Source organism: Daldinia loculata (assembly GCF_022478755.1).
Source record: "Daldinia loculata strain CBS 113971 unplaced genomic scaffold F4817scaffold_4, whole genome shotgun sequence".
In the NCBI taxonomy this organism is placed as follows: Eukaryota; Fungi; Ascomycota; class Sordariomycetes; order Xylariales; family Hypoxylaceae; genus Daldinia; species Daldinia loculata.
Window position 1 is genome coordinate 651083 of NW_026054858.1, and position 17495 is coordinate 668577.

The following is a 17495-nucleotide window of genomic DNA, read 5'->3' on the forward strand; positions in this document are numbered from 1 at the left end:
TAGAGGCCTGCATGGTGTACAAATAAAGACACTCCGGATTGGTATCCATGCAATATATCCGCTGGCCAAAGACCGTGGTGTTTGTTAATAAGTCTTGAATGAGATAGTAAGATAGGGGTTGGTCAAAAACAAAGACTACGATACATATTGCCAGTTTTTGGCAATCTAGAAAAGATAATATACTCGTAAACAGCTAGGGTATACTGGATAATAACAATTCAAGCCCATTAACGAAGTGATTTGGCGTAGCTATGTGGTTTTGAGCTTTAACGTTGTTCAATTCGAATGTACATCTGCTAAACACCAAAGCTAGGACTATTAGAATAACCCTTCAGCAGATTACCACGATATTAACGAGATCAACGAGTGTTATAGAATTATACCATACTTTCTTTATTACTATTAAAATGATATCTGCTACGCCGACTTGGGTTGGTATTTCAGTGGCCAGTCAAATAATAGCCAGCCCCTAGACTGCTTTGATCTATATTACTCGCTTTTTACTCTACATTCTGTGCCTATAACAACAATAATATAATATTAAATACAGATTCAAACTTTGTCTATCTTGCTAGTAATACTTAATAAATATTTCCCCGAAAAAAGGGGGTTAAAGATTACCTATATAATTGTTAACTTGCGTTAATAACTATTTGATTGCGCCGTATGCTTAATTATCTAAACAATGACGTAATACTCCAAGCGGCAGGATAATTACCTACCTACATATTGTTTGCATTTCTACATATAAACGATCTAATCCACCATTACACAATTTCATCTTCGCAATTCCAATAATCATCCAACAGGATCACCAGTGAGTCCAAAACTCCATGGGAAGAAAAGCCCACCTGCTCAAAAGCTGGACTACTCAAACTCAACGTCTTGCGACAACGACATCGCGCCCGTTCTCAGCCACTCGCTCCTTAGCATACTATAAACCCCCCTCGCCATTCAAGATGTCGCACAAGACCCAAGAACCAGTCATCACCAAAATTTCAGAACTGCCCACCGAACAGGCAAAATGGGTGACTCTCAAGAGAATCGACTACACAGACCAGGTCGGCAAGCAGCGCACGTGGGAGGTAGCGACGCGCAAGACGCGGGGCAAGGCGGGCGTAGACGCCGTCGCCATGGGCAACATCCTACTGCACCCGTCGCGGCCCGCATCCACCATGCTCGTGATCCAGTACCGGCCGCCGCTGGACGCGTACACGGTCGAATGGCCGGCGGGCCTGATCGACGCCGAGGAGACGGCCGAGCAGGCCGCCGTGCGCGAGTTCAAAGAGGAGACGGGCTACGACTGCCGGCTGCTCAGCATCAGCCCCGTGCAGGCGGCCGACCCGGGCATGAGCGACGCCAACATGCAGATGGCCATGGTGGAGGTGCAGCTGCGCGAGGGCGACGAGGAGCAGCCGCCCGAGCAGCGCCTCGAGGACGGCGAGCACATCCAGCGCGTGGTCGTGCCTCTAAGCGAGCTGTACGACCGTCTGGTCGAGTATTCCAAGGCCGAGCGCACGATCGTCGCGGCCAAGCTGTTCCATTTTGCGGCGGGGATGCACTTTGCGCAGACGCAGAAGTACTTTTGATGGTCTGTTAATACATATATACATATGTATGGAAGAGAGACCTTGGCGTATCATAGCTTACTATAGCGTTATAATAAGAGAATTACACTTATAAGTTGACGTACCTTGGGAATCTTCAGGTAAGTAAATACCTATCTAACAGTAAATAAAAACGCCATAATCCAGTAACCTAAAGAGGTACCTATCATATCCCTGACATGCAGGTAAATTTATAGGTAACAAGTAAATCTAATCTCCAACTTATTCAAAACGTTCCCAACCAGTCAGCTTAGTCCTTGCGAGAACGTGTGCGCCCCAGTCCTGCTATACATACATACGTAGGTACTACCACTACATATAGTGAAGTCATCAAATGAAGCTCTGTCAAAGCGATACTTTCGGGAATACTATATATGTAAACTCCTTTCTTAATACCCGACTTTCCTCATGAAGGACATGTAAATTCGCTAATCCTATGCGGTAATGGGATTCCAAAATAGCACACGCTAGGTAAACAAACCCTTGTCTGCAGATGAATCTCGACAGTCGCTACCACGTGGGGGGGATCAAGTAGAGTCGCATTTTGACGCCGACAAGGACCTACATCTACATATCAAGTACTTAAAATAGCTATGCCATCCCAACAGCAAGGGATCAGTCTTGCATTAATTTTCATTTCCATCTACGCTACACTAATCGTCGCATTGCACTACTCCAAATTGACGGAAACCCGTCCAGCCACCACCATGAAATCGTGGTTCTCGATTCTGTGGTCTATAGCGACAGTTACTACCGCGCAAAAAGTCGATTTGGGATGGTACCCTCCAAGCAACACGTCTATAAACAGCTTAACTACCGCTTTACGCGGCGAAGGGGTCTACGGGTTTATATTCAACACCTCGGAGACGCCAGATGCGCAGTATGGGACGTATAACTGGTGCAACATGCCGCATGTTCGGAAGACAGAGTATGTTAAACCGGCAAGTGAGTATAAGCTTAGATACGTCGAAATAGTTAGTCTGAAGCTTCTACCATGTTATCCTATGGCAAGCAACTAAGCCCAGCTAGATCCAACGACACCACGAGCGAACTCCATACGCGAGTAATGCTTTCCCGGTAGAATCTTACCGTTGGGACTGCGACGACCAAGGACTCTATTACTACGGCAGCCCCTTCGGGAGCAACAGCAAACGGCCCGCTGAAGTTTATTGGAAGGGCTATATATCACCAACAAACCCCTTTACGCCCTCAGGCTGGATCGGAACTTGCCAATTCCCCCAGATAACTTCTGCGGGGCTCGACGACTCCTGGATCCACGGTCGAGACCTTTACGAGGTCTACCACGACCTGCTCAGATTTCTCCCCGGAAAAGACGAAGACTGGAGAGCCAGCGTGACGTATCGTGTGACTCAAAACGTAATCACCAGTCAGGTCGCCGGCATGTTGATCAACGGGATGTGGGGAACGACCGAGGCCGTACCGCTAAGTATTCAGGGGGCCGGAGTCGACAGCCTCGAACCGCAATATAGTTGCGGAGTAGGCAGCAATCTATTCAACACGATCAGGTCCTCCTCTAACACGGCTTGGGAACACCATCTAGAGGCCGCTACAGATTTGTTTAGCAAGTTAGATAACATATCCGGGGTGTCCCCGAGCGACTCCGGCTTCCACGCGAGTTTCGACCACTACTTCGACAACCTCTCCGCGCGACAGTGCCACGCCAAACCGCTGCCATGCAAGCTAGAAGATGGCATGAACTCGTCCACATGCCTTGACCAGGCGACGGCTGATACCGTGTATCGCATGGGGCAGTGGGAATATTCGCAGATATACCGCGATGCCCGCGCTTCGCTTGCCGCGTCTGCTACTACGTACGGCGTCTGGATTGCGGAACTGAGTAAACACCTACGAGATGTGATGGCTGGCGAGGGTAGGCCCATCTACTTCCACAATATAGCGCACGACGGGTCTGTAAGTCGGTTGCTAAGTATACTACAAATCGATGTCATGGTGGTAAGTTGCTTTGCGTTATCTTGTTACAAACCTAGATAGGGGATTGCTGACGCGGAATATTCCCAGTGGCCTGGAATGGGTAGTGAGGTAGTGTTTGAGCTGTACGAGGGAAGGGGAAACGCGACGGCATCCCAAAACTCAAGTAAAAAATCCAATGTCGGAGCTGGTAAGAGGCAATCAAGAGGGACATATGGCGGTAAGTTTTTCGTAAGGGTTTTGTTTAGTGGCAAGCCACTCAGATCCTCGAACCCCAGCCTCGGCCTGCTAGATATGGTGCCAGCAGAAGCCCTACTGGCTTATTTCGACGGGCTAGTCGGGACGGATGCCAGCTTGGTCGTAGGCAAGTGTAATGGTACATTGCCTGTCTAGAGATAAATCGAGAGGGGAAAAGCACAACTTGTCTCATGCATCGGGAACGTAGCAGTAGCATCAATAGTTGGCTACTTAGTGCTGAGTAGCGTCCAGCTGCTTCTCTACATCATCCCATCTACCCGCCCGCATTGGATCCAGGGCTCGGACTTTTGCTAGCCACTTTGCGGGATCTTCAACCTGCTCTCCGAGACCCTTCAGCGCGATTGTATATTCTAGTAAAGACTCGTAGATCCATTTCACGTCCTCATAGTCTTCCAGCAAGTCCTTGATATTATCAATCTCCTTCTTTACGTAGGTCACCCGCTCCGCTACGGTTAGAGCCGGTGCTATAGTCGGCTTGTCGGCGCGGTTGACGATCTGCGACACCATGTATTGGTGGTAATACCAAAGGCTCTGATCTTCAGGCCCGACATTGAGAGCTTCTCGGACGAGATCAAGTTCTGCTTCGAGGAATTCCCTCCTTTCGACTTCGTTGGCCCCGCGTTCGTCAAGCAAACGTAATATCAGCTGGCTTCGGGTGTGCCAGGCCGAGAAGTTAGATAGATCAACATTAATCATTCTTGTGGTGTAGGCAAACTCGATCTCGACCATGCTCTTGCCATCTAGCGAAGGACTCTCGAGTGCAGCCACCACGTTCCTCCTGTAGCCCCATGCGTGAAAGTTGCGGCGATCCTTGGTCAGCATCTTAGACGCCAGGGCAAGTTCGGCCTCCCAGATATTGCGCGCAGCCGTCGCGGGGAGTCGTACGATGGCTTGCTCGAGAAGCCACTTACGGTACTTCCATATCCAGTAGCACTTGGGGTATTCTAGGAGCAAAGGAATGGTGAATGCAAGCTCGGATTGTAATGTGTTGACATCAGCCTCGACGTCTTCTCTTCGCTTGTCATCAACTATAATACCACTCTTCCCAGTTGTCGGGGAGTCTCGGTGTAGCGGGGTCGCATCCGAGGACGAATGAGAGGAGTAGTCTGAAGACGGATTCGTAGTGTCGTTCTGAGAAGTATTCAGTGACGCCTTCGAGGGCGATGACCCACCCGAGGGTGCGGAGAATAATCCAGAGATTAGACAACGCCGACGGACGTTCCATATTGTGTAGTATTCAGGGTTCAGACGGAGTAGTTTAGAGGTAAGCTGGAATAAGGCGGAATCGTAATTGTTAGCCGAGGCTTGGACGCGGATGGAATCCTCGAGATCACGATACTTGCTAATCCTATCGAGATCCTGCCGGCGCTGTTCTTCGGTTCGTGCAGTTCGGGCGGTGCGAGCTGCGCCGTGCTATCTTACGACTCGTCAGCTATGCCACACACCATGTCTCTCTTTCGAGTAAACGCACGCTATCCATGTCGAAGCTTCTTTTCCAGCGGGGTTATTAGACGAAGACAGATAGTAAGTAGTATACCTAATTCGCATATGACTCCAACTTGTTATACTACAAATATTTATCTAATGTATCAGTATTATGTAGGAGTAGGAGTAAGTTGACGAAATGCCGTCGATAAGATGAAGGATAAAGGGAAGTCTATATGATAATACGCAAGGTATGATGATAGTGGGGCAATAATTCCTTAGGTAAGCTTCATTAACTTATAACAGTGTAAAACAAACATGTCTCTTTCCTCGCTCATCTCCTTTCTTATCCTCATATTTATAAATTCATAGGTTACAGTGAAATCAATAGATTCTCTATGGTCAAGTCCCTAATTTTGTTCATTATGTTCACTTGGGTGAAACTAAAAGAAACCATACAGGTAGTTACCCGTTTTATTATGCCTGTCTTCTGGCTTATCGTCCCAAGAGCTTCAGCACAACTCAAATCTAGGTATAAGTGCCGAATTTGTCAAATACGAATTGTTAGAATATGAAGAGACCATGTTCATATAAATAATTGAAGAGGTTATTCTACGATACAGTTTAACTCTTCATCATACTTTTCATACCATTACTAACACCCAGACGACTAAAAAGCTATCGTCATCTCATACGATTTCCTTTTGAAGATAGATGACAAACTACCAGCTGGACGAGTCTTGGGAATTACGAAAAAGCTGGTAATTATAAAACAGCAGGTTCTACATGTCTTCCAAGTTGTCTAGGGAGGTAGTTGCCAGCATAAGCCCATCAGTATCATAACCTAAGGTTTCATATGACTTCAATTAGCATTCCTCAAAATGGAAACAGTTTCCCTGAATGCCTCATATGTAGGTAGTCTTCCTTCTCTTACATGAGCCTCTTCATTCCTTCCCTCACTTCTTCGAACAATGGAGGAACGCTTGTAAACCTCTGGTGGGCACCTGGCTCGCATATCAACTTCGCGAAATCCGTCAATCCCTAATTTATTCTTCTCTCTCGACCTAAGCGATGGTATCAGTAGCTTTCATTATTCTTTCTTTTCCACAACATGCCTATCACGTCACCGGACCGGTTTGTACCATCGTATGTGCCCCTTCAAGATCGCTTTCGAGCCGCCAAGCAAGTCAATGAGCTATCACCATTAGAGCGGATTCATCGTACGGAAAATGATGCCTCGGACGTCTTTTGCTTCACGCCGAAGAGATATTCTCCCCTTTCTGTCCGACAGGCGTCTCGATCCGACGGTAACCAGCGGCGTGTCGGCACCGTCTTAGGGCTACACAGCCTAGAACCACGACAAGTCAGCAACGGTGCCGTCTGGTCTGTAGGCGGCTTAGCCCCTGGAGGCGTCGACGACGGACGCGGGCGGAGGGTGAGCTCTGGCACGAATGCCCGCTTATATGCCACCGCGTTTTCAGATACGCGACCCAAATCTGAAGATGAGCAAGAGAAACACGAAGGTAGACTCGCTCTAGCGCTAAAGATAGATCGAATCCAACGGATTTTAGTCTTTGACGGATACTCAACGTTTCCTCGCTGTAAGCATAAAGAGAGACTACTACTGCGAGAAGCCAAGACGACATGGACGGGAAGCGAGTGGAGCAACGACTATTACGTGCCCAGTACGCAGACCCCATACCTCTCAACAGTTCAGTGAGACTAACACGGCCGTAGAAATTCAGAGGGAGGAGCGGTGTCTCCCTAATGCCCCGTTCAAGTGCGTAAGTTTCTCCCTTAGCAATGCAGCTGTTGACATCTACCAGGGTCCTCGATGCCCCGGGCCTTCGTGACGACTTTTATTGCTCGGTGATGGCATATTCTCGCACGTGTAATACGTTGGCTGTTGGCTTAGGCAATCTGCTCTATGGGTGGTCAGAAGCTTCAGGCGTCACGCTTTTAAATGCGGGACTCAAGGACGGTTCGTGGCTAACTTCGGTGGCATTCTCGTCCGAGAAGGGCGGCAAGTCAATCCTCGCCTTTGGCCGATCAAGCGGATTGCTCTCCTTGGTATCACTTTTCGACAGCCTGCTCCCTCGCTTCGAGACGTATCATCCCGCACCCATAGCCTGCCTCTCCTGGCGTCCTACCTCTACCCCACGACCTTCTCGAAACAAGCGCAATCCCGGAGTCCTAGTCAATACGGAAGACCTCCTCGTAGGCGACGACCTGGGCGACGTCTATTACTACGCGGTTGAATGGCCCGAACCCTAGGAAGTAGCTCGGGAAAATTGGCGCGGTACGATGACTCTACTTGCTCGTATTAAAGTTCATTCCCAGCAAATATGTGGTCTCGCCTGGTCTCCTGATGGCGAGCAGTTCGCCACAGGAGGGAACGACAATCTGTGTTGCCTCTTCGCTATTGACAGTCTCACAGATGCGGAGCGTGACCTGAACTTGGGCTTTTCGAAACTGTCAATAGCTGACACGCCTAGTAGCGAAGTACAATCTGCTTCGTCACAAACCCTTAACCCTGGAGACGGTGCTCCATTTTCATTACCCGAATTTACGTCTGGCAGCCCCGATCCATTGTCGCCCTTGAAATATTTTCCGGCGGGCTCTGAGAAACACCGATGGCATCACGGGGCGGCTGTTAAAGCTATCGCATTCTGCCCGTGGCGTCAAGGGTTGATTGCTACTGGTGGAGGATCTAATGACAAATGTATTCACTTTTACCACGCAAACTCTGGCGCCGCACTCGCTACTATCTCGGTTGCGGCTCAGGTTACTTCTCTCATATGGAGCAAGACTCGGCGGGAGATTGCAGCAACCTTTGGGTACGCGCAACCCGACCACCCGTACCGCATCGCCGTGTTCAGCTGGCCAGACTGTCGACAGGTAGCTGCCGTACCATAGGAGGGAGAACACCGTGCATTGTATGCCATAGCATACCCAGGCGGTCCGAGCGATACATACCGTACAAAGGAGAGACTAAGGAGTCGCACTGCCGAAGAGGGCTGTATCGTGGTAGCGAGCAGCGACGAGAGCGTCAAATTTCATGAGGTATGGGCAGCATCCCGCAAGGCGACTACGCTCGGCAGCGGTGTTCTAGCTAGGAGCGATATCTTAGAGATGGAGGAAGGCATCGACAAGGAGGGCGAAGTGATTCGCTGAGCAGGGCGAAAAAGGGGGAGGACCATGCACAATGTAACTTGGTTCGTGATAAATTAAGAAAGCAGGCCATGTAGTATTAAAATAGCCCATACCCGTCGACTAACGAATGTGGTTCGAGCTTTCGTACTCGATAGCGTCGGTGACTATAAGATACATGAGAAGCTTGATGCCAACAATCGGATCTTCACCATTAATTCCGAGGTAAAAGGAGGTCTACATATCTAATGCGATAAGGAGCAATAAGGATGCCCATCGGATTAGTCATGGTAACCAGCCACGAACAATGAATAATTACCTATGTATGCTCCGTTCTTTCGACGTCATTCCATTATGCTTCATCAGAGCTCAAAGGTTCGGGACCTGTCGAAAGCGTGCCTTCTTTTTATTATGAAGTAGCGATCAAGTGATAGCACGTCGTGACGGAATCGGTAGTTGTAAGTGCGAATATGTACATGTGCCTGCCTAGATACATATGTAGGTACACAAATAAGTGTTATTAATTGGAAGCTTTGACCACCACCACCACAGGAAGACTGGTTCAACTTTATGAGGCAGATCTAACTAACCCTATTTTGGCTCGGTCACGCTTTACTAATTGCTCATCCAGTCACCGGTCGCTATGTATGTAATACCCATAGACTTGCCCCGCTTACTTCCTGCCCCGCCTGCCCGCCAATACCTAACTGCCTATACAAATGTAATACAGTGGACATCCGCGCACTAATAAACCGCCCCGGCAGCCTTACTCTCCATACCTGGTAGTGTACCTGCCTCTGCCTGTTAGGTACATATAGATAGTAGACATTACACTAGGCTTATCGGTGACTGTATCAGTGCATCAGTACATCAGTGGCTCAGTCCAAGTCATTTGAGTTGCTTTGCCATAAGGTACATTATAAATTTGGTCATCAAACCCAAATCACCTGGGCTCTGAGCTGCTACAGTGCTACTTGCGGTGCTGCGACCGGAAAGGTTGCCTTGGATTTAGCACGACTCCTTCCCCCCCACCGCAAACCAAACTCGTGCCTCTCCAACCTTTAACCTAAACTTCAACACCTTTACCAAACCAGAACCATCCATCATCATCATCTTCATCTCCATCTCCATCAAACAAAGGCACTGAAACGGAATCATCTTCTACTGTCTGCCATCTTCTATTTTTCTAATTCATCTTTTCTTATTTTAATACGCCCGCCGTTCTTCTTACTCGTCTCCCAATAGACCGTCCCATTATCACCAACAAACGACACTGTCAAGATGCGATCCAAGTTTAAGGACGAGCACCCCTTTGAGAAGCGCAAGGCCGAAGCCGAGCGCATCCGCCAGAAATATGCCGACCGCATTCCAGTATGTATTCATTTCCTTCATCTTCCTATATGCGTAACTCTCTTGTCGTTTTTATCTATTCAACCCTCTCGTCTGGTCGCCTTCGTAGCTTCTGTCGTCATTCTTTCCCCTCTAGCGTCCCGCACTCGCCATCTCACCGCTTTGTCCGCTCTTCGATTTCCAAACTCCCAGAATCTAACGAGTATTTCTACGAATAGGTTATTTGCGAGAAGGTCGAGAAATCAGACATCGCAACCATCGACAAGAAGAAGTATCTCGTACCCGCCGATCTTACCGTAGGCCAGTTTGTCTACGTAATCCGAAAGCGCATTAAGCTGTCCCCGGAGAAGGCCATCTTCATCTTCGTCGATGAGGTCCTCCCTCCGACCGCTGCTCTCATGAGTAGCATTTACGAGGAGCACAAGGATGAAGACGGGTGCGTTTACCTCTGACCGCTGTTCTCCAGTTCTTCATGTCTCCATGGTGATGACTTGCTAATTAACCAACCTTCTTTTACAGATTCCTCTACATAACTTACTCAGGCGAGAACACTTTCGGCGACGCCGCTTAAGACGTACACTTTCTCAGATTTCCCCCCAACGGCGTTAACGGTTTATCTCTGGCTGGACAACAACGATGTGATTATTAGTGGTGATGAATTATGGATAGGGACAGGAATAGTTACGACGGATGACTGATAGGGGTTGCGTCTGTCTGCCTAGTCACATCGCGTTCCCAAGTGTGTAGATGACAATTAGATGCACCCTTTTTGATTTCATATAATCAATATCAGTGTGGCCTGTCCATCAATCCATCCTATGCAGAGCCTAGGGTGACTTGCATAAACGAGCATTTGCTATCAAATCCGTCAAAGCATCGGACCACGGTACACCGCTTGCGTTCTCTAACAGACGCTTTCTTAGATAACCTACTCTGTGCATAGCTTCGCAGGCCTCCCTCTGGGCACGGTCCTGTCATATATGGTTCCTTATTGTTTAAAGCGTTTGAATAAACTCTAGCTTCATTTTGTTGAAACAAGTTAAATAAGATATAATAGGTCCTAACCGATATTTTATATACTTGGATATCTCTAATAGCCACGCTTCAATCACATGTTGCCAGATTATGTAGACAGCTACGAAAAAAGCTTGCCGCCGTGTCATCCGTAAAAGTAAATACTTGCGCTTTCTATATTAGAGTCGTGGGATTTAGCAGTATCGTGCCTCCCGATCTATGATCACGAGGACTCTAGAAGGAACTATACTAATATCAGTCCCTTCTCTTATTCTGTCTTAAATAACCTTGGTTAATATATTTTCTGTAAAATATCGGCGTAATAACCCCTGAAATTCATGACAAGATAGACATTTCCATACCACTATCCGAGCAAAATATTGATCTTGCAACGATACTGGCTACATATATCATTTCACTTATTAATCAACTTACATTTCAAAAATATTAGTTCCTCTTGTCTAACCCTCCTCCTTCCACGCCGTACATAGGAAATAAGGGGCGGGGTTTAAAGACCAAGTACCTAAAGCTTTGCGCGCCATATATCTTTCAATAAGTTTACGAGGAGTGAATGGGAAAACATTCCCTATCAATGAAGCAATGCAAAAAAGATAGGTGACCTAAAAAGGTGCTTCGAGGAAAGGAAAAAGGAAAAAAAAGATTGCACCATTTGCCATTAGGCGAATGGATGTAGTTCGTATGATGAGAGTGGGACTCGAACCCACGCGGATTGCTCCACTGCGAGATTTTTATATCTTGATAGACAATTCAGCTAAACCTGAACGCAGCGCCATAACCACTCGGCCATCTCACCATTACTTCCAAGTGTGGATATTCACCATCCGAGTTATTTCCTCCTAAGTAGTGACTTGACTGCCCCTAAGTAGGTATTAAATTATTTCTAATATCTTCGTCGCAACAGTTGTCTGTTTATACCTTCAAGATATGAGGCAGTGGTTATGGAAGCACGAGTCAAGTTGGAAAAATCGCCTTGCAAGTTAGATAGTATCCCCCGTCGGACTGGCTAGCCCATACGCGCTCTCTATGAGCCGACCTTATGAGATGCTCTTATTGCTCTCGAATCTTAATAGACTTGTCGTGGGCTAGGTATAAGGGTTTCCAGCAAGTATCCATGTTTATAGATTTATACGCCAGCTGCGGAAATGATCATATTCTCCACCGAAATGTCGTAATTTAGTTTAAGCTCGCTTTTTTCATAATAGAACTCGTTTGGAGTAATACCATACCGTAAGAGCGGTAAATATAAATTACATCCCACTACAACAAACCTGTCATAACGTAGAGCAAGAAGCCTAGAAACAACTAAATTATTCCGTAAGGAACTTTAAGCTAACTATGTGAGCCCGTGGCTATACATACTGAAAGTGTCCTTTGCTTTAGGTAGCTCATCTAGAATCCTGACAGAATCAACAGCTTACCAAATTTCACAAAAGAAAGTTACTTATGCTACCAGAATAGGTAGCTTGCTCTACTTCCAGGTATGTCTACATTTTTTAGTAAATTAACCTACGTTTGGAATAATTAAGCTAACAAATACATCTGTCAACCTATAACTACAAATACCAGCTATTTAGACCAAGTGTCTTCGTTATAGGACCCCCGCCTACCTAATTCCGTAGTAATCAATACAAATGAATACCGTGAAAACAGGCAGGCTTAGAGGGTAGGTATGAACTTTTCCCATTCGTCCCCCCTTATTTTCATCGTCTTGTTGCGGGGGACGAAAAGCAGATGGCGGACCTACTCTATTATATAACTATTTCATACATTGATACTGTCCAAGATAGGTTTGCACTTAGACCAGTTCGAATGCTAAATACTAGGCTGTTGGCCTTACTCGGCCTACTTCCAATAAGACACTGATCTGCTTGATATATGTCACTCGATGGGCGTTAGAACTTCATATAGGGGTTCAATATAAATTTGGTACAGGTAGGCTCCCTCTGACTTCTAAAAAGATCACGGCACCAAGTACCTTCGGCCTTATAGCCTTACACTTTCCAAGTAGAGGACCCAAGCAGCATCGAAACACCAACCTTTTCGCTACTACGCCTATTATATATCATTGGCCAAGATCGATAAAGGAGTAACATAATAGCTCCAAGTAGATTTCAAAAATGTTTTCACTCGATCTCTTCTGCCATATATCGTCTAACCTACAATGTTTTCAGACGTGGAGGCCTCATCTCAAAAAGCCCATGAAAATAATCTCAGGTAGGGAAGCCAGTATTATATTCCGCAGTTGCTAAAACGAGAAGAGCTAATAAGTTACAGCGATAAGTAGCAAGAATGTTCACATCTCGAGTTGATATGAGCTATACGGAGAATATTGCCAAGTACAATGAGTATCCCAGTTCGAATGAGCGCACCGGAAGATGCGTGTACCAATCCTTGTATGTAATCATCTCTCGCTTGCCTCCCAATAACTCTCGACTTGTCCCGCTCTACCCATGTCCCCTTCATCCTGCATCTACTCGCACCCGACAGTTTTTGTTTAAACAATAAGAAAAAGAAAGAAAAGGACATAGGTTGCACTGCGCATTGAAGGGCGCAATGCGAGGCCGGCTGCAATGTAAAATAATCGTACACAGGGCGGATACTTGAAAAGTCTGCTTGGAATTGACAATAATTCCTCAGCACAGTCATATCCGCATATAAAACCCTTTAAGCGGCTCGAATCAAATGGTACAACCGTGGACTAACGCCGATTTTTCTTTGCTTTCCCCATAGGGAATAATGGTGAAGATAGAGATATCAAGTGATTAATCCGGCCCTGTCAGAAACGTCAAATCGTGGGTGGGAATCGCTCAGAGCCTCCAAACCTTCCTAATCCCCAAAACAATGCAAAATCCTGAACGTCCAGCCGATGTAGTAGTGCGTATAAAGCAACCGAGCCGAGACCGAACAACAATACGGAATTCCGTAATCAGAAGCGACGTCGCTATGCCAACTTTATTATATTTTCTTTCCTCAAACGTGCCTACTCCGGAGGGTGCGAGATATCATGAAGGGTTCCCCTTAGCACGCTTCTGTAGTCGAGGCGTCCCGGGTGGCTTCTTGTTGCCCATCGCAACGCCGTTTACCTGAGAGACTCCGATACTTGCGGGTGTCGGAGCGTCCTCCTCGGCCTTTACCGTTGAAGGCCTCCTTCGCTTGTTGCTTGCTGGACTCGTATTAGCGCTGGGCCCGCTAGAGCTCGTTCCTTGCTGACTCTGTTGTAGTTGCATGCCGGGTGCTTGCATGTGTCCCTGGGCGGGGCTGCCCATGTGAGGCGAATTGGGAAGCTGTAGATGCGCGGTAGCTGGCGAAGCGCCCATAGGGAATTGGCCAAAACTGGGAGTCCGCGGGTTGGGTGGGCCATTGCCTTGAGGTTGGCCATTCACTAACGGTTGCTGCGGGGCGTTGGTAATATTCTGGTTGACGTACTGCTCAAGTGCAGCGTAAGGGGAGAGGCCTGGATGCGAATGGTAAAAGTTGAACAATGGCTAAACAATTGCACATGTTAGTAAGAGATAGGTAGAGTATACAGAGCCCACAGTTGACTCGGTAACATTTTATTTATTGGAAGAAGCCAACTCACATTCATCTGTCCAACAACTTCTATGATCTATGATATACTATGTTAGCAAAGGCACACAAACTACAAAAATAAGAGCTCGTACCTCGAGGAATTGGAACACGCCTTCTGTGAGGCCTATATTTTGTTTGACGGCTGACGGAGGTAGGTCAATATCCGGGGGTGGATTTGGTGGCGACTTCAATGTCTTCGCCTTTCCCTTCTTGCTCATCTCCGGCGACAATCGCGAGTCCTGGTTATTAACCTTGAGCCATTCTTTAACCCAGTTGTGCGCCGGTCTCGCCGCCTCGGTAACCATCTTCCTCGAGTGATACTCCTCGTGGCTTTGCGTGACGAATTCTAATAGATCTAGTTTTTGCTCGCTGTCAAACTGCGCTCGGAGTATTCCCGTCGCGACGAGCTAATTGCCAAGCCGTCAGAATGCTGTCATACGGGGTTGAATACGTAGGGCAGCTTGTGTAACTTACATGAGAATTGTCGAACCAGTAGGTCAAGTGCGCTCTTTGGTTCTCGATGAAATGGCAACCGTTCGGCAATGGCCTGTCAGTAATGCCTCTCTCGAACGTCAAATTGATCCTTCGGATGCCGCTCTCGTAATGTGTATGAAAGTAGCGTGCTAGCGCAGGTTGTGTTATATCGTACTGCTTATCCGCGTGTTCTTCGTTGCCCGTATCACTACCAATATAAAATAGAGAGATTCTAAAGATGCCCCTCATCGAGAAGAATTGCCCGACAAAGCTATTCCAGTACGCAAGGTCATCCTTTGTTCGTGGGCCCTAGGAAGTGAGGTATGTTAGCGTTTAGTCTTACACAGGGTTAAGGGCCAGCAAGCTGATTTCGGTAGGTGCAGAAAAAATATATAATTAATACTGACAGGATAGGCACTAAGGTGCTCGCCGAACTGAAGCAGCTTTAAGAGGCACTGACCCTTCATGCCGTCATTCTTTTGCTGTTGCTGTTGATGATGTAATAACTGCTGCTGGATGCTATTTGGCAGCTGCATATGGGCTGCCTGTAACGCCTGCGGGGTGGGTTGCTGAGGTTGGCTCTGTTGGCCGTTCGGTGGCTGTCCTTGGCCTTGCGGTTGTTGCGGTTGATTACCTTGTGCGGGATTTGGACCTTGATTCTGAGGTTGGTTCGGTTGTGCAACTGCCGGCGTCGGGGCTCTCTGGGGACCTTGCGAGTTCGGTTGCGGTTGTTGACCTGGCTGTGGGCCTTGTTGCTGTTGGCCTTGTTGCTGCTGCTGCTGCTGCTGCTGTTGTTGTTGCTGTGGCGGCTGTTGCTGCTGTCCTTGTTGCTGTGGTTGCCCTTGGGGCTGGGGTTGAGGTTGAGGTCCCTGGCCTTGAGGGCCTTGCGGGACCTGTTGCGCCATCGACTGTGCTATTTGCGCCTGTTGGATTTGTATCTGCTGGGCATTCATCTGTCCGGGATGACCAGGCTGGTTACCTTGGTGCATCTGGTTATTCGCTTGCTGCTGGGCTTGGTGCTGTTGCATTGCCATCTGCTGCGCAAGCATATGCTGCAAGTGAATATAGTTGTCAGCACGAAGTCTAGAATCGGGATGCTCAAAACGCGTGGGGGCACGTGTAACTACCTGGGCGTGCTGAGGATTTTGATGTTGGCCCTGCTGAGCAAGATGCGCCTGCTGCTGCATATGGGCCATATTGCCGCCGACTCGCATATTTGCGTTGTTTCTCAAAGCCGAGAAATGGGCAGCCGTCATGTTACCCATGTTCATCCCCTGCATATTCACAGGAATGCCCCCGTACATCTGCTGTTGCATCATCGCCTGCCTCTGCTGCAACATCCTTTGCTGCTGCATCTGGGCCATCATTTGGGGATTTTGGGATACTATGGATTGTTAGCACGATTCGAGTGTCGTCAATACGGCCTCAAGCCGGGGTGAGCAAAACTCTCGGCTTACTTGCGAATTGTTGTTGTTGTTGTTGGTATATCTGCTGCTGCTGCTGAGGGTTCAGGTGCTGAAGAGCATGGGCATTGGGGCCAACAGCACCGGGAGGCATAGCTCCCATCATGGCCGCGGGATTGACCTGTCCACCGGGTCCGGACACGGCCATGTGGGCGGCCATCTGAGGAGGCATACCCTGCTGAGCTCCTGGTTGGCTCGGGTTATGAGCCATACCCGGAGCGCCCATAGGGTGTCCCGGATGGGCGCCGGGATGCTGCTGCATGCCTGGATGAAAGCCACCGGGTCCCATGCTTGCCATCATTTCTAATAGTGTCGACTATCCACGACGTGGATATCGACGCCCAACCGTAGCCGTTGTTTCATACGCTTCAGTCCCTTCTATCCGTCGTCGCGGCCCTGATGTGATTGATCGATCGGCTTGGCTGAGAGCTTTGCGTGCAGCAGTTCCTTGGATTTTTCTAATTTCCCTTTCTCGTCCTTCTACGGGCAAACACCTACAAGCTCCCCCCTCTTTCTACTGGTTATGCTGTGGGTAGATGCGACTTGACGCAATGCGATCGCCGATCATGGAACGTGTATACTAGTTTTTAAATAGTGTCGCCGTCGCGGTTATAGGGTTGGACTGCAGGCGTAATTCGAAGTTGGAGATGATTAGAGACATATAGATGTAGATCGCGTTGAAATGGGTAGAGTATGGAGAGAAGAAGGCTGATGAGGGATGATTTCTTTTGATCCCAGAACGCGATTAGAATAGAATCTCTGGATGCGCGCCGTGCGATAGCACAGAGGCTGCAGAAATAAAATGGTTGATTATATGTTAGCGACAAGATACACCACCTGAGGCTCACTCCAAAGATCGATCACTTCACGAATATATTTCGATATGATGATCGTCTGGTCGTCGCCGTCGTCGGAACAATTGACCGAGCTACGTCGCTGTTGTTGCTAGTGTCGTTGGCGCGCGTGGGTAGCTCAGCCGGAAGCAAAAGAGGCGGACGTGCACGATGCGATACAAGTGGGTGTTATTAGTTGTTGGCGTTGGCGTCGTGAGATTCGGCCCAGGTACGGTATAGTACAGTACTAATCGACAGTAGATCTAGATTGCTAATACGGTGCGATTGTGGTATGATTTTTATGCAAAGCATAAGTTGGTGTATTATATTACGATTTTAGTGTTGGTTCGATCTTAAGCGACAACGGTGAGCGATCTTTT

The 17495-nt window shown here is 47.9% G+C and overlaps 6 protein-coding genes and 1 non-coding gene across 7 annotated transcripts; 4 read left to right on the top strand and 3 right to left on the bottom strand.

The window, feature by feature from the left end:
• The first annotated feature begins 724 nt into the window (after positions 1-724).
• On the top strand, positions 725-1680 carry F4817DRAFT_325700 (NUDIX hydrolase domain-like protein). Its single transcript, XM_049301804.1, has one exon. The coding sequence runs from the start codon at positions 834-836 to the stop codon at positions 1587-1589; it is 756 nt and encodes a 251-aa protein (XP_049163023.1). The 5' UTR covers positions 725-833; the 3' UTR covers positions 1590-1680.
• A 634-nt stretch (positions 1681-2314) lies between these two features.
• Positions 2315-3950, top strand: F4817DRAFT_356239 (phosphoglycerate mutase-like protein; the record flags this gene model as incomplete). Its single annotated transcript, XM_049305766.1, has 3 exons — positions 2315-2581; positions 2637-3581; positions 3648-3950. 3 exons carry the CDS (start codon positions 2315-2317, stop codon positions 3948-3950), a joined length of 1515 nt encoding a protein of 504 aa, XP_049163024.1.
• Positions 3951-4025: 75 nt separating this feature from the next.
• Positions 4026-5851, bottom strand: F4817DRAFT_366817 (protein prenylyltransferase; the record flags this gene model as incomplete). Its single annotated transcript, XM_049307037.1, has 3 exons — positions 5559-5851; positions 5259-5352; positions 4026-5228 (listed from the first exon to the last, which is right to left on the bottom strand). Exons 1-3 carry the CDS (start codon positions 5594-5596, stop codon positions 4026-4028), a joined length of 1335 nt encoding a protein of 444 aa, XP_049163025.1. The 5' UTR covers positions 5597-5851.
• A 500-nt stretch (positions 5852-6351) lies between these two features.
• Positions 6352-8414, top strand: F4817DRAFT_356241 (WD40 repeat-like protein; the record flags this gene model as incomplete). The annotated part of the gene is made up of 5 exons (XM_049305767.1): positions 6352-6925; positions 6978-7020; positions 7067-7473; positions 7519-8147; positions 8226-8414. The coding sequence occupies 5 exons, from the start codon at positions 6352-6354 to the stop codon at positions 8412-8414; spliced, it is 1842 nt and encodes a 613-aa protein (XP_049163026.1).
• Positions 8415-9060: 646 nt separating this feature from the next.
• F4817DRAFT_325716 (microtubule-associated protein) lies at positions 9061-11031 on the top strand. Its single transcript, XM_049301805.1, has 3 exons — positions 9061-9761; positions 9959-10176; positions 10260-11031. The coding sequence occupies exons 1-3, from the start codon at positions 9672-9674 to the stop codon at positions 10309-10311; spliced, it is 360 nt and encodes a 119-aa protein (XP_049163027.1). The 5' UTR covers positions 9061-9671; the 3' UTR covers positions 10312-11031.
• A 423-nt stretch (positions 11032-11454) lies between these two features.
• F4817DRAFT_t19 lies at positions 11455-11568 on the bottom strand. Its single transcript has one exon. It is a non-coding gene; the product is annotated as a tRNA-Leu (tRNA).
• A 2209-nt stretch (positions 11569-13777) lies between these two features.
• Positions 13778-16006, bottom strand: F4817DRAFT_356243 (LIM-domain binding protein-domain-containing protein; the record flags this gene model as incomplete). The annotated part of the gene is made up of 5 exons (XM_049305768.1): positions 13778-14260; positions 14356-14382; positions 14438-14752; positions 14820-15128; positions 15227-16006. The coding sequence occupies 5 exons, from the start codon at positions 16004-16006 to the stop codon at positions 13778-13780; spliced, it is 1914 nt and encodes a 637-aa protein (XP_049163028.1).
• Positions 16007-17495: the final 1489 nt, after the last annotated feature.

Coding starts and splice junctions, on each gene's coding strand:
- F4817DRAFT_325700 (XM_049301804.1), top strand. CDS start 834: ATGGGAAGAAAAGCCCACCTGCTCAAAAGCTGGACTACTCAAACTCAA.
- F4817DRAFT_325716 (XM_049301805.1), top strand. CDS start 9,672: ATGCGATCCAAGTTTAAGGACGAGCACCCCTTTGAGAAGCGCAAGGCC. Junction 9,762..9,958: donor AATATGCCGACCGCATTCCA/GTATGTATTCAT, acceptor TTCTACGAATAG/GTTATTTGCGAGAAGGTCGA. Junction 10,177..10,259: donor GAGCACAAGGATGAAGACGG/GTGCGTTTACCT, acceptor CTTCTTTTACAG/ATTCCTCTACATAACTTACT.